Source organism: Marmota monax, unplaced genomic scaffold, assembly GCF_021218885.2.
Source record: "Marmota monax isolate L192 unplaced genomic scaffold, Marmota_monax_Labrador192_F-V1.1 WCK01_AAM20220418_F8-fsc00148, whole genome shotgun sequence".
In the NCBI taxonomy this organism is placed as follows: Eukaryota; Metazoa; Chordata; class Mammalia; order Rodentia; family Sciuridae; genus Marmota; species Marmota monax.
In genome coordinates, this window is record NW_026693034.1 from 1,007,778 (window position 1) to 1,022,351 (window position 14,574).

The following is a 14,574-nucleotide window of genomic DNA, read 5'->3' on the forward strand; positions in this document are numbered from 1 at the left end:
CTGAGGTCTTGGCGAGCTCTGTGCACACCACGCAGCAGCAGCAGCCATGAAGCATGGGAACTGGGTGCGCTGCCAACGTCAGGCACAGACTCCCGCCCCTGTGACCACAGGGTCGCTGCGCCTGCCCAGGCAGCTTGTGCCTTCACCAAGAAGCCACACCCCTCACTGTTCCTGGGGCCCCAAGTCCCCGAGGAGCTGAGGGATGTCAAGGCAGAAAAAACAACTCACAGAAACAGGACGACAAACCCTTTTATAAAATATTTATTCTAAAAAAATCACGCTGTACAAATTTAGAACAATGCTCAGATTTATAAAAATGTGAACATAACAGAAGACTAAAGGGACAAATTTTCATTGCTGTTTTCTTTTTAAATTAGGAAGAATGATTTTTTCAGGTACAGTGATAGTAAAGATCTAAGAGACATTGAGCCAGGAGTGAAGAGCCCAAGACCCGCTGCCAACCTACAGGGTTGGTGTCCACTCCGCCGAATCCAAACCTGTGCTCAAGCGGGGAAGGGCCTTCCCCACAGTGGACACCGCGCAGATTCCCCAAGCTGGCGGGGATGGGCGCTCTGGCTCGGATTCTCTGGCTCTCCTGCACCGCCAGGGTCTCTTGCGCAGGAGCAGGGCTGCATGGCGCTCTGGGGAGCTGCGGGAAGACAGCGCTGGCTCCTGCAGTCCAGCTGCCGCCCACAGGGAGGGGCTCCGTAAAAAAGAACTCACAAAAACTCCAGGCCAGGGATCCTGGCTCCTTAAAAAGGCGTTTAAAAAGCTTAGGTAAGTTTGGCTCCGTCATTTCTAGTGGCCCGAGCCACAGTGTGGCTCCCTTCTTTCACACACACACTTCCAGGAAAATAACTGCAACTCAGCAAACCTGCAAGACTGTTGTAAGATGAACAAGGCAGACAGAGGCCACAGCAGCCAGCGGCACAGAGCCCGAGAGGCGCCTTCACATTCCAGACGGTGGGGCAGCCCAACGGTCACAGCCATGGGTGCCAGGCGGGGTCCATGCGGCACAGATTGTCCAGGCTGTTTGCAGCGGCCACCAGGGTGTTCACCTTGCTCTCCCCGCCTTCAAACTGGGCCAGGTTGTGCAGGCGGGTCATGATGGCGGTGACAGCTTTCTGCACCAGGGTGACCAGCTGCTGGCTGTCCATGTTCTCAGGCTGTCCGGCGGCCGAGAGAGGAGAGGAGGTGTCCTCCTGGGTTTTTTTGTGCCAAGCAATGATCTCGTCCCGGAGCACAGTCTTCAGAATGCCGTCCACCTGTGCGAAGGAGAGAAGGCAATGACTCCTGCTCACCAGGGACACCCAGGGCAGCTCCACAGCAGGCCACCAGGGCCCTGCCTAGCCTGGGCACCACAGCCCCTCCTCTACTGGGAACCGTGGCCACACACAACACTTCCAACCAGTCTCCGCAGCACCAGGCAACAGCGTCCAGGTGGAACGTGCGGCCTTGCCTGACCGGCTCTACTTACCACATCTGCAGGCCGGCCGAGTGCTGGCCAAGAGTGAAGAGGACAGAAAACCCATGTGCTGGCTTATGGGCTCCCACTCCAACCAACTACACATCATGAGGTGGGGCCATGGGCATTGCGGAAAGCAGGGCAGGGTGGGCAGGAGGGGGAGAGGTTCTCCCAGGAGCACCAGGAGGCTCTCACCCAAGACCAGAAGGAAGTGAGGGTGCCACAGGCAGAGCAGCCGAGCGAGGCCGTGGACGCCATGCTGCCCTGGTTAGCTTGGAGGGTCAGCAACAGGTGGCTACTGCCTGGGTCTCACTCAGCACATCAGGTTGGTAGCTCAGGTCCATCACCTCCCACCTGGTGGCCTTGGGGAAGTCACTTAGACCCTGTACCTCAGCCTCCCCATTTGTGAGCAGGGCTTAGTATTAAGTTCCCTCCCCACAAAACAGGCAAAGGTAAAGGAGTTGGCAAGCGTCAAGGGCAGAGACCAGTGTCTGCCAGGCTCTGCTGGCCCGACTCGTCAGTGGCCCTTACTCTGACCAAGTCCTCCAGTGACTTACAGGAGGGTCTTGGGAAGAGTGGCAAGACCTGGTTCCTGTCTAAAAGGATCACTCCAGCTGCCAGTGGGGAGCAGGGCAAAGGTGAAGGGCCTGGCCAGTGGAGCTTCGTCCCCAGGCAGGCACTTTCAGCCGACAGGTCGCAGGCGTTATTGCACCTTACTCTGGTGTCAACAGAGTGTGATTTTTAGCACAGCCACTCACAGCTCCCACCATGGCCTGCATCTGAGCGAGACTTAAAGGCACTCACTAAATACAGATTGTTAAGAAATCTGAGCCCAGAGCTAGAGCTAAAATCCCATCAATGCCACCACGTTCTGCAAACTCCCAGGGTGGTGACAGGCCCTCTGGTGGAGAGCCCTCTTCCGACTTTCCAAATGAAATGCCACCTAGGGATCATCCTATGGCTGTTCGCAGAAGCGTAACAGTTCAACCCGAGCAAGCGCTTCCTGGTCCCCGAACCAGGCAAGAATTCGCCACGTCAGAACAGACCCCCTCCTGGAGCCGCCCATGGCCTGGAACCTTCTCTCAGTCCTGTAGGTGGACGGCTGTGGCCAGAACAGCACGCAGCACCAAGGGATGTGCGCGGCTGGACACTAGTTAGAGCAGGGGGTGTGCGAGGCACTTGAGAGAACTTAAAGCCTTCCAAGGCGCTGCCTTCTGGACAGCAGTGAGTTCTGAACCCTCCCTGGTGGACACTGCTGAAGGAGCGGAGAGCGGGAAAGGCCACGCACAACAGGCCGAGTCCTCCCACCAGCAGTGAGGCTGCTGGTTTTGATTCTCCCGAGGCCTATAACGTGCACCACCTACTGCTGGGCCTTCTCTCCCTGTACTCATGAGAGAAGGTGAGGCTGGGCTCAGCCCCCGCTTTTTTTTTTTTTGTACCAGGGACTGAAACTTGGGGTGCTTAACCACCGAGCCACACCCCCAGCACTTTTTTATGTCTTATTTTGAGACAGGGCCTCACTAAGTTGCTGAGGCTGGCTTTGAACTCACAACCCTCCTGCCTTAGCCGCTGAGCTGCAGGGATTCCAGGTGTGCACCGGGGTGCACTGGCTCAGCACTATTATCAAGAGAGCGGAGCCCTTGGGAGTGACGCTGGACAGGCTGCATCAGGAGGGACCCACTTCACGTGCAGCCTCCACAGCCTCGCAGCTCCTGGACCTCTGCTGTGCCTGCTGCCCAAGCCTCAGCTCCGCTTCCACAGGGCTAGGAGAAACTGAGAGCCCGCTGAGGCAGCCAGTGCACTGCCAAGCACAGGGATGGCACCCTGGAAATGGCAGATTTGGCTGTCCTGTCCCCATGGACAGAGCTGCCAGATGCTCTCAGGTGGCTTCACGCTTGCCAGGGTGCCCGGGGTGTCCTGCTCCCTGGAGTCTGAGCAGTCTGAGCAGCCTCACTCCAGCCCCACAGAGAAGCTCTGCCCTCTAATGCCAGGAGGGGGTGCCAAGGGGGAAGGGAGGGTGACAGGCAGCAGAACTGCTAGGGAAGGCATCCCACAGAGGACTCTAGACTGAGAGCCTTGACATTCTGAACACGTCAGCACAGGGAATGTCCCAGGGCCTTTCCACAGGATTCTACCTCAGCACTGGGTCCTGTTAGCAGCTCAGCAGGAACCTGAGGCCTGGGTTCCCACAGGACGACTCCATGACCCACCTTGAAGTTGGGCTGGGCGAAGCACCGTGCAACAGCAATCATGGAGGCAGTCAACGGGCCAGAGACGCCGATGGTGGTCAGAAACTCAGAAATGTTGGGTGTGAGGCGGAAAGGGACGGGACGGTTGGCATCTAAGTCCCCAGTTGCATCATTTATATCAAATCGAAAGTAGGCAACATTCAGCTTGCCGGTGTCCTGCATTTCACAGGAGGAGATGCATTAGGGACTCAGCAGCGGAAGGGAGAAGTTGGAAGAAGAGGGTCTGGCGGTTCAAGCCACGCTACCTGAGCGATTTGCAGCATCTCGGGGTTCAGTCTATTTAAATGCAGGACGAACTCAGCGAAGCCAATCAGAGCCAGCTGGATGGTGAACATCTTCCTGAAGGTCCAGTAGTCCGTGGCATTGGGGAACGTGTGCAGGGCCCACTCCTTGAGCATGCTGCGGGGCACCATGTTGCTCTGTACCTCCTTGAGAATGTCTCGAAGGACCTGAAACACATCACTTCATGACTCCTCCATCCAACTGGCTTATTTTTTTCCCCCTACAAATTGCAACGGTTTATTTAATAAGAACCCGTAAAGAGGACTTTGCTGCCAATGTTATTTGACTAAACTAAACACAAGGATATACAAGATTGCTCCATTTCCCTCTGGGGCTCAATGTCTTGTGGTCTAACTGCCAATGGGACTGTCTGAATAAAAGCTTTAGTTATGTGATGTGTGGTTATCTGTCCTACAGAAACGGAGGTAATGATCTGAAAACTTCCACCCATGCCAACTGCAGAATGTACCAGGCCATTAACAGGAAGAACAAAACAGCTGGGCCTCAACCACACCTCTCCAGCTTCATGAACTGGGGAGCTAGTCTAAGAAGAGCAGGTGTTTGGCAACGCAGAACTGAATTTCATCCTGGAAGACTCGAAAACAGGGGCTTCCAACGCCTGCTCCTGGCGCAGTAAAAAAGCTGAGAAAATCAAAACCATTTTCAGAACTTTCCAGACTCCTCCCAGTCAGAGGAGCTCTTGTTCAGGAGAACAGGCGAGTCCTGCCACCAGCAGTGAGGCTGGTGGCTTTGATTCTCCTGAGGCCCACAGGCGTGCACCACCTACTGCTGGGCCTCTCCCCACCTCTCTGGTGGCTGAGAGCCAAGAGCCACATGACCAGGCTGGCCGTGGAAACAGTAACCTGACAGCCACTGGAGTGGGCAAAATGAGTTTGGTGACCCCCCAAAAAAGACTTGCCCCCAGAGAACTGTCCCTATTTGAATTGCCTGGAAGCTAACCACAAAAAGCCCCATTCGCGGGGCTTCTCTCCATCTTACTGAACCCTGAGTTCACACGGCGAGGACAGCATTTCTGAAGCGCATCTGCAAAAACAGTCAATGACAACTGTTCAATATCGCTGGTGTCAGAGGAAAAGACACCCACAAGACTGGCCAAGCAAAAGAGCAGGGGAATGGCATGCCCACAGGGGCTCGGAGAAGCACTGTACACTCAGGGACCTAGAAGGCCACGTGTGTGCTCATAAAAAACCTCGGAAAGCTGATGCACTCGTCTGGTTGACCCTGAGACTCTGCATAAGTAGGGAGCGAAGGCAAAGGCAGAGCTGAAAACTGCTGAGCCCTGAGGAAGGCATGCCCCTCCACAGACAGACAGAGAGAGAGACAGACACACACACCCTCAAAAAAGATGCAAGATCCACTGGCTGAGACATTCAACAGAGTCTCTGTTAAACCATTAGCCAGACACTAAACTGAGCAGACATCAGGGCTGCCCCCGACAAAGCCTGGACTGCAGTTAGTCCAGGAGGTCACTATGACCACCACCAAACCCGACAGGTCTTCAAGGGAGGATGTGATGTCTAGAGTCGCCAAATCATGTTGCTACAACAACTCCCAGTTCCGACATTATATTGTAAGAGACACAGAATCAGGAAAACACGCTGACACAAAGGGGAAAGGGGTGAAGTCTTCTGAGTTTACATTAAAAACACAAATGATCCAATTTAAAAGTGGGTGAAGCACCTGCAGGCATTTCTCCAAGGAAAATAGCCAAAAAGGACATGAAAAGGTATCAACTACGTTGAAAGAGGACTTCACACCCACCAGCCAGGACGGCTTCCATCAAAAAGATGGGCAGTGGTAAGTGTTGGCAAGAACGTGAAGAAACTACAAAAGAAATAAAAGTACACACAAAGACACAGACCCCAACATTCACAGTAATGCTGGTCATACTAGCCAGAAAATGTAAATAATCTAGAAGTCCATCAACTGATGAATGCATAAATTATATGTGGATATTCATGTAATGGAATATCATTTGACAATAAAAAGGAAGTATGAAAACATGTTACAAAATGGGTGAACCCTGGAAATATAAAAAAAATTCACTGAAGTCCATATATTATAGCCAGACATGGTGGCACACACCTATAATCCCAGTGACTCAGGAAGTTGAGGTAGGAAGATCAAGTTTGAGGTAACCTCAGTAACTTAGCAAAACCCTATCTCAAAATAAAAAGGCTGGGAATGTGGCTCAATGGTAGAGTGCAGTGCCCAGTACCAAAAACTCCCCCCTAAAACAAACAAACAAATTTTAAAAATCCTGTATGTAGAATTCCATGTCCAGAATAGACAAATCCAGAGGCAGAAAGATCTGTGGTCCCCAGGGTTGGGAGTAGAGAAGAACATGGAGGGACTAGCAAACGGGGAAGATGTTTTAAAGACAGCAGTAGTGACTGCGGCACAACGCTGTGATACTAGGAACCCTTAAATGTGAACTTTAAAGGTGAGTTTCATGGTATACGAACCATATCTCAACCGAGGTGCTATCCCAAGTGAAAGATGAAGGAGCAGAGAAGCAGCCCACAAGGAGGCAGAGAGAGGACAGCACACAGCTGGGCTATTCCACATGGTCAGCATCTAGCTCAGCAGGACCCACAGCACCTTCTTCTTTTTTTTTTTTTTTTGGTACTAGGGATTTAACCCAGGGGAGCTAGACCACTGAGCACAGCCTCAGCCCTTTTTATTTTTTATTTTGAGATAGGGTCTCACTAAGTTGCCTTGGGCCCCACTCAATTGCAGAGATTGGCCTCAAACTCATGATCGCCCTGCCTCATTCTTCTGAGTGGCTGGGATTTTAGGCGTGCACCACCACGCCTGGCTCATGTGGCATTTTTAAGATGTGAGTGCACACGTGCAGACAGAAGTCACCGGTTTCCACTGTTAGAGACAAGTGATGAGCTGAAGAACACAATCCATTCCTCTCCTGTGAGTACCTCCAAGCTGTCCTCAGTCCACAGAATGACCAAGCCATAACTTGTGTCACAAAAAAATCCCTGGAGCCGGGCACAGTGGCCACACCTATAATCCCAGCAGCTCGGGAGGCTGAGACAGGAGGATCATGAGTTCAAAGCCAGCCTCAGCAATGGTGAGGCTTACTAAGCAACTCAGTGAGACCCTGTCTCTAAATAAAATACAAAATAGGGCTGGGTGTGGCTCAGTGGCTGAGTGTCCCTAAGTTTATCTCTAGCAACACCCCCCCCCCCACAAAAAAATCCCTGGCACCAGTTCACAAAGGAGGCTACACTTTTGTGCACAGAGGTCAATCAGAAAACAGGATCTGTTCCTTCTGCCTGCACACAAAGGTGGGAAGCTGCCCTGGACCACCCGGGGCCTTGCCTGTACCCCAGGCCCTGCCTTGGAGGTCAAACACACAGCTATGGGTTGACTCTTCATAAACAAGACCAAGTGCTCCAGGACACGGCCAAGTTGAAATGAGCCCCAAGCGACACCGGGCAAGTCCTGGCTTCCGCCCTTTGGCCTCCCTTTGCAATGCACAGCAGTACCACAGGGCACTTGGAGAGTCCAAAATGGCCGCCTCAGGACGCTCCTCACAAACCTAGACCAACACCTTCTCCGGCAAGGACAGGAACCTGCAAACCCCGAAAGGGCCCTCTGCCCCAGAGGGATGTAGGCGGGTCTACCCAGGATCCTGTGGTCTGCCCGGGACTCCTACCCAAGGCCAGTCACTCAGCTGGCTCCCCATCTCAGAGCTCCCCACTCTGTTTCAGGCAATACACACACAGTATAGACACGCGTGTCACCTAATATCCCAGGAGTGCACCAGGGTCCTGTCAGCAGCTCAGGACAGACAGAGACAACAGACAGTCCACACCACTTCACATGGGAACCAGCCGCCCAGTGAGAAGTGAGTCTGATGTAAACTGATTGGGGGGGGGGGGGTGCTGGGGGTGGAACCCAGGGCCTCATGCTGCATGAAAACTGATTTTTAGATTCCAGTTTCTGAGCTTTGTAAGGGAGAAAGACAGTACTTTCTCGAGGAGGAGAACTTACCTCCAACTGGTCACAGCAAACCCTCTGCAGAAACGTCCCCTCATCCAGGTCACTGGCTGATTCCTACCATCTCATAAGTCTAATGAAGTTACTTTACATGAGAGAAGTACCCTCAAAGAACGCTCCACTCATCTCCTAGGTCCCCACATCAGCCAGGACCACAAGAAAGCGGCCACAGGTGGAGGCCTTGGGCAGCAGCCTGGCCCTGCTTGGTACCTGGTGGCTGGCCTGGGTCCCCCGTGCCTGCACTGTGGCCAGCCTGTCGTAGTAACGGGAAATGGGGTTGTCGTGCTCGATGCCCTTCTTGGCACAGCGCTGTTTGTAAATCTCCACGAGGGAAAGTGAAGAGGGGTTGTCTTCCACGAGGCGCATCTGCGGGGACACAGCGACCACCCGGGGAACTGGGGGAAAGAAACAGGGCAGGTTGAGAGGGCAAAACCCGGGGCTAGTGCTCGACCCCACCTTCTGCACTGGCTGAGGGCCGAGAGAACTTGGCTGTGTGAGGAGAGGAGGAACCCTGGGTCACACCCCGGGTACTCAGCAGATGGCATCAAGCTCAGTACACATGAGCCAAGTTCTTCAGAGGCCATCTCAAAAACACAAAGTGACGACCACCCTGTTCGCTCTTCAGATGCCTTCCCAGCTGGAGTCCACAGAGGAACCCAGCTCCTGGCTCACCTTGCGACCCTGTCTTCCTGCAGCTGGAATGGCGACACTCAGGTAAATATCACCTGGGTTGTGTTCTGTTCTACAGTTCAGATAGGCCCCATGGGGCTATCTATGGGTGAAATGAGAAAATACTTCAAGATGTTAGATTTAAGTTTCTATGGAATTTGGCCAAATAAAGTTGGAAACAGCTGAGAGATTCCAAAAGAGAGAGGTCACTCCAGAAGACAACATCAAAGCCCAGACTGCCCAGTCCGGACCCCATGATGGCCTGCACTGGCCATGCTGAAAAGGCAGGCAGCAGCAATGTCCCGCTCTGGCTCTCATCTGTGTCCAGGCCACTGAGACAACAGAGGCAATTCTAACTTCTGATGAACGAGGCTGGCCGACTCAGTCTACCATCCACTAAACCACAGCTGCTGGCTGGCCACCCTGGCTTCAGTCCATGAAAAAATTCCAAGATGACTCCAGGGCACACACTTGACTGTCACTCATTGCTAACTGAAGTGTGTGGAAGAAACAAAAGAACACTCTGCACCTCATGACTGGGTCAACAGTCATGACTGGGTCAGCACTGCAGCCCATGCTGCATCCGTGAGAAAACACACACAGCTTTCTATGAAGCACTGCAGCAAGCTGGCCCCTGACCTGTTTCTAATCTACCTCCTGTCTGGAGATACTACACTTGAAGGTCAGGATGGACTGGACTACACCTGAGCTGTCAGGAGAGCACCACACAGAACTGGACGAATGCCCTGTGGCAGGCTCCAGCCTCAGGGATTGCAGCTAAAGTGACTGTGGCAACTTGGGAAGAAAAGACTTCACTCAGTGGTTGCTACTGGGGCCATTTAGAAACGAACTCTGTAGTCTTCATGGAGACTCAGCTCAGCTCAGAGCCTTCACCTCGCAGGGAGCAGTCTGAAGGTGGGGACACCGTCCATAGGAGGGCCATCAGGGCTGCTCTTCATCCCACAGCCTTTTTCTCAGTGCCGTCTGGAACCCTCCCTGGGCCAACACACACAACACACACAAGGCCTGAGCTGCTGCACCCCCAGGCATAGTTATCATGATACCTGTGAAAAACAGATGCCGCTTGGTCGTTTCTTTCCTCTTCTCCAAGCAGGGGTTCAGCAGGCGGAGCAGCTGCAGGACACGCTCCTCCCTCCGAGACTCTGTGAGGCAGGCATCATTCATGACCAGGTACGGGTAGATTTTGCCATTATGCCCACGGATGTACAGTCTGCGGGCAGCTGTGTTGTGCTTCTGGACAATTTCCACCCTGGGCATAAACCTACCAAAGCAAGCAAACAATGAAGCATGAACTCCAAGTCCTGGTTCCCCAACCTTTTCTTCGGAAGAAAACAGAGTATTCAGAATGGCCATGAAGAAGCAGGCTGTGCAGTTCCACAGTCGCTAATGATTCGTGTGACCCCGTCCCACTCTGACAAGATGTGTAGATGGGCCAGTATTTCACATTGCAGCAGGCACTGCTAGGAAGTCAGGGAGGATGGCTAGTCGGACACAATGTGAAGGAAAAGCAGTGCACTGCATCTAATTTAGAAATAAATACAAAACACCACCACCACTGCTGTCCTCTTGAACAGCTTACATGCCAAGCGAGGTGCGGCCGCTCTAGTAAGCGCTGGGCTGTCCAGTTTTGCTTGGGCTAGGAAAGCCTGGGAGACTCTGCATTTTGTCAGATCGTATGGTGATTCAGAAAAGGTTCCCCAGGAGGCAACCCAACCCTCATTCAGGACATTGGACTTTCAAGTCAGATCAAGCTCTTTCAAGGTGCCCAATTACTCTCCTGCTAATAATAATCAGTATTCTCCCAATCTAGGGAATTAATGTCTGCAATCCTGCTCAGACTCTACCCCGGAGCCCCCTCCAAATGCCAGGCCATGCTCACTCACCGAGCAATCTTGATGTAATAATGTGTTGGCTTTGGCATCAGAAATTCCCCAGGAATTTCTACTTCAGCTGTTTGTGCTGAGAAATTGCTTAAAAATCGGCACTTTTCTTCTATGAGGAAGAATTTTGGAAGTTGCTTTGTTTTAGCCTCTAAGATTTTGATCCACTTTTTCAATTTGGAAATAAGATTATGAAGTTTCATGGATCCTGGAACACTGAAGTCAAAATCTGGAAAATAAAACATGATTAAAAACATTTCAATCGCCACTACAAAATTACCACTCAAACATCTACCAACTGCATTAGGCATGCTCTATATGTGATGAGGAGCACAGAACCGTAAGCCCACATGCTCTTCAAAGTGAAGGTGTAAACCTGAGAGAGCAGCTCTTGTCCAGGACCTCTCACAACATTGAGAGGAGGAAGAAAGATGAACCCAACATCAAACTGCATCCCCCGTCACAACAGGCTCCTTTCAGAGGGCTGAGGCCACACAGGCCCCTGCATGTCCACCTCACAATGACAGCCTGTGAATACCCACAACAGCTCGGGAGCTCGTGTCGCCAGGACCTAAGGATTACATCACAAGGGCAGCCCCACTTCTGAGTATGAATGTCAATCACACCAAGAAATGAAGTCCCCTGCGATAAAAACAGAGTGATTGATGTGACAATAAGGGTGTACCCAGAAGGCACTAAAGGATGAGTTCTCAGAAGGATCATGGCAAGAAATCTAAATGACAAAACAGAAAACATTTTCACTTAAGCAATTTAAAAAATCCCTGGGTCACTGGTACGGGGGTACATGCCTGGAGTCCCAGTGGCTTGGGTGGCTGAGGCAGAACTCAAGTTTGAGGCCAGCCTCGACAACTTAGTAAGAACCTATGTTCAAAATAGGGTCTTACTAAGTTGTCGAGGCTGGCCTCAGTGGCAATGTGCCTCTAGGTTCAATCTCTAGTACCTGACTCAATAAAAATCAATCAACCAATCCCTGGGTAATGTATTTGTCAGGTTTTACTGAGACTCAATAAATTCAAAAAAGTTCAAATAAATTGTCCTTTAAAAGCCATCAATTTCCTTCCAGATTAGCACCAGTGCTGGGAGAGACCCCTCTGTCACTCTAAGTTACCCTTTTTGTGTGTCAAGTAAGGACCCCAGGGCAGGCATAGGGAGGCCCTGTTCTAGGCCTAGGGAAGTGCAGGCTGCATGATGGTCAGAGACCACGGGGAGGCCTGGGTCTCCACAGCACCTCCTACCCAAGATGCTCTCGACATTCCCCTGCATGATCACTGGCTTGTGGGCCACCTTCTCTCAGTCCCACTTGGTCCGAGTCTGCTGTGGGCTTGGCAGAGACAGCCTCTTGCCCACCTCTCCCTTCCCAGGGCAGCCACATAGCAGGAGCTACCAAGTCAGACAGAGTCAAGCCCAAGAAAGCGACTGAAGGGCGAATAGCAGGAGTTTGGAACCAAAAGCTGGCAAAGGCCCACTGGATGCTGAGCTCAGGTGCCCCACATAGGAAAGGCTCCAGAGGGCATGGCTGGCCAAGGGCAGACCTGCCCTGTCTCTTCCCACACCAAGTATCACTTTGAACCTGCCCAAAGTCAACTCTTGGTGCTCAGCAAATAAGCCCAGCAACATCCCATCACATTCTCTGTGCGAAACGGCCTCGAGGAACAATGGCACTAGATGGTGTTCAGCCCAGAAGTGACTCAAGGCTGGGGAAACTAATGAAGAGCAGGCACAGTATGCAGGCTACCCTGGAGACCGTATTTCACAGGCTGGTTCAAGACCGCCATGGTGCGTTTTGTTAGGTGGTATGAAGCTGGCTGTGTGGTGCAGCTCCTCCCAGCCGAGGAATTCCCCAAGTTCAGCCCCAGCTCCAGCCCTCACCAGCTGAACAGCTTTACACCCACAGACCCTCCACCTCCTGAGGCCTCAGATTTTTCACCCACACACTGGAACACAGAGGTGCACCCCATCCTGTAAGGATCAGCTGAGCTAGCACACATAGGCACCCCGGCACGAGACCTGGCAGTTCTAACTGCCCAGTCCTCACGGCCCGCCTATGAACTTCACTGGGGTCAATGTACTTACTTGTGCATGTGCTTTCTTCCCCCGTGACATTTCCCCCGGCTTTCTTTTCTTTTGTTTGTTTCAGAGTTGGGGTGGAGTAGGATTTGGGAGTGACTGACCCCAGGGCCTCAGCATGTGCTCTACCACTGAGCTACACTGCCAGCCCCTGATTTTCCTTTCATTTTAAGCACTGTCATGTCCTTTCTCAGAATTCCCCACGGGGCCACAATTTCACACAAACAGGTAGCCAGAGAGGCCAGCATACATGGTGCAAAATGAGAGACTCCCTAGCAAGGCCGGGTCGGGCTCCACCGTCCAGGACATGGGCAGCTTCACGCAGGGGCTATTCCTTCTCCACTAGATCAAGAAGGAGCTACTGGGCTTGTGTTTCTGGTCTACTCCTTTTTAAACTGTTGCTGTGGAATAACCAGACTTCCAGCAGGTTGCAGAAACATACAGGAAAGCCTAGCCCCCCTCCTATGCCAACATCCTGCACAACCACAGTTCTACGCAGAACCAAGAGTGACACTGGCATAGTCCACACAGCTGACGCAGATCACTGGCCATACGTGTGTGTGTGTGTTGCGGGGGGGGGGGGGGGGGGGGGGTCCTGTCCTGTGAGCAACTCTGCATGACCTTTGACCTCTACTATCAAGATGCTCAACTGTGCTGTCAACTCCCCTCTACTACCCCTTGATAGCCACATCCACTCCTTAATCCCTGACACCCAGCCACCACTAATTTATTACCCATCTCTATAATTACTTTACAAATATTTCATAAATCTGCTGGGTGCAGTGGTGCACACCTGTAATCCCAGCGGCTTGGGAGGCTGGGGCAGGATGACTGTGAGTCCAAAGCCAGCATCAGCAACAGTGAGGTGCTAAGCAACTTGCTGAGACCCTGTCTCTAAATAAAAAATATGAAATAGGGCTGGGGATGTGGCTCAGTGGCTGAGTACCCCTGAATTCAACTCCTGGTATCCCCCCAACAAAAAAGTTTCATAAATTGAAACAATGCAGTGTGTATCCTTCTTGTATAGTATCTCTGAGGTTCATCCAAGTTGCTCTGAGCATCAATACTTAACTTTTTATTTTTGCGGAGAATGAATAAATTATACCTTGTTATTCAAGAAGGGGGTATGGGTGGTTTCCAGTCTGGGGATAAAAATGGCTATGAATATTTGTGTATAAGTTCCTATATGAAAATACTGTTTTACTTCTCTGAAATACATCAATAGACTCTTTTAGACTCTTCCTAAACTTTCTTCCACCTCCCTATGGGTATCTGAGACTAGAAGCACATTCCATAGAAGGAGTCAGAACCGAGATCAGAAATGGCCTCCCCAGGAGCAGGGGAAGGAGGGCAGGAGCTTGATCTACACATCTGAAACCTGTGGGGGTTTGAGGGGGGCTGGAAGACTCACAGCAACTACTTTTGAGTTTACATCAAAATCCATGTGTTTCATCCCATTTCTAATTCTATATTTCAGACTTTATTTGATGAAATGAGCTGACGTTTTAAGATGAAGACATACTGAATACCGTTTCTAGTAAAATACGGTTTCCACAAGACTTTCATCCCAGGCGCTTCCTTTTTCAGAGAAAGGGGAAGGCACACAAGAACCCCACAAAGGTAACAATCAAGATGATGAAAGCTCCCAGCACGAAAGGCAGACCTTGTACTTGATTTTCCTGGTGCAGGTCCATGGTGTGGAAAGCTCAACCTAGGCCGGTCGTGTTACCTTAAATGCCCAACCAACATACCAAGAGCAGAAGCCCCGCACCGGGGACCATCTGGATGATGGAGGGTATGTGCTGCACTCTGATGGATTCAAGGTAAGCCATGGCTATCCCTGCAAAGTATCCTTTATGATTAATGGGATAGGATCTTTTAC

General features: G+C 51.7%; 1 protein-coding gene across 12 annotated transcripts in view; it reads right to left on the reverse strand.

The window, feature by feature from the left end:
* Positions 1–245: 245 nt before the first annotated feature.
* Trrap (transformation/transcription domain associated protein) overlaps positions 246–14,574 on the reverse strand; it is a 114,606-nt gene continuing 100,277 nt past the window's right edge. For all 12 annotated transcript variants that reach the window (XM_046453666.2, XM_046453659.2, XM_058582425.1 and 9 more), the window contains 6 exons: positions 10,608–10,833; positions 9,768–9,985; positions 8,245–8,429; positions 3,960–4,163; positions 3,676–3,870; positions 246–1,265 (listed from right to left, as the gene is read on the reverse strand). In XM_046453666.2, coding sequence (XP_046309622.1) covers positions 981–1,265; positions 3,676–3,870; positions 3,960–4,163; positions 8,245–8,429; positions 9,768–9,985; positions 10,608–10,833 — 1,313 coding nt within the window. In that variant the 3' untranslated portion in view covers positions 246–980. The remainder of the gene's footprint in view (positions 1,266–3,675; positions 3,871–3,959; positions 4,164–8,244; positions 8,430–9,767; positions 9,986–10,607; positions 10,834–14,574) is intronic.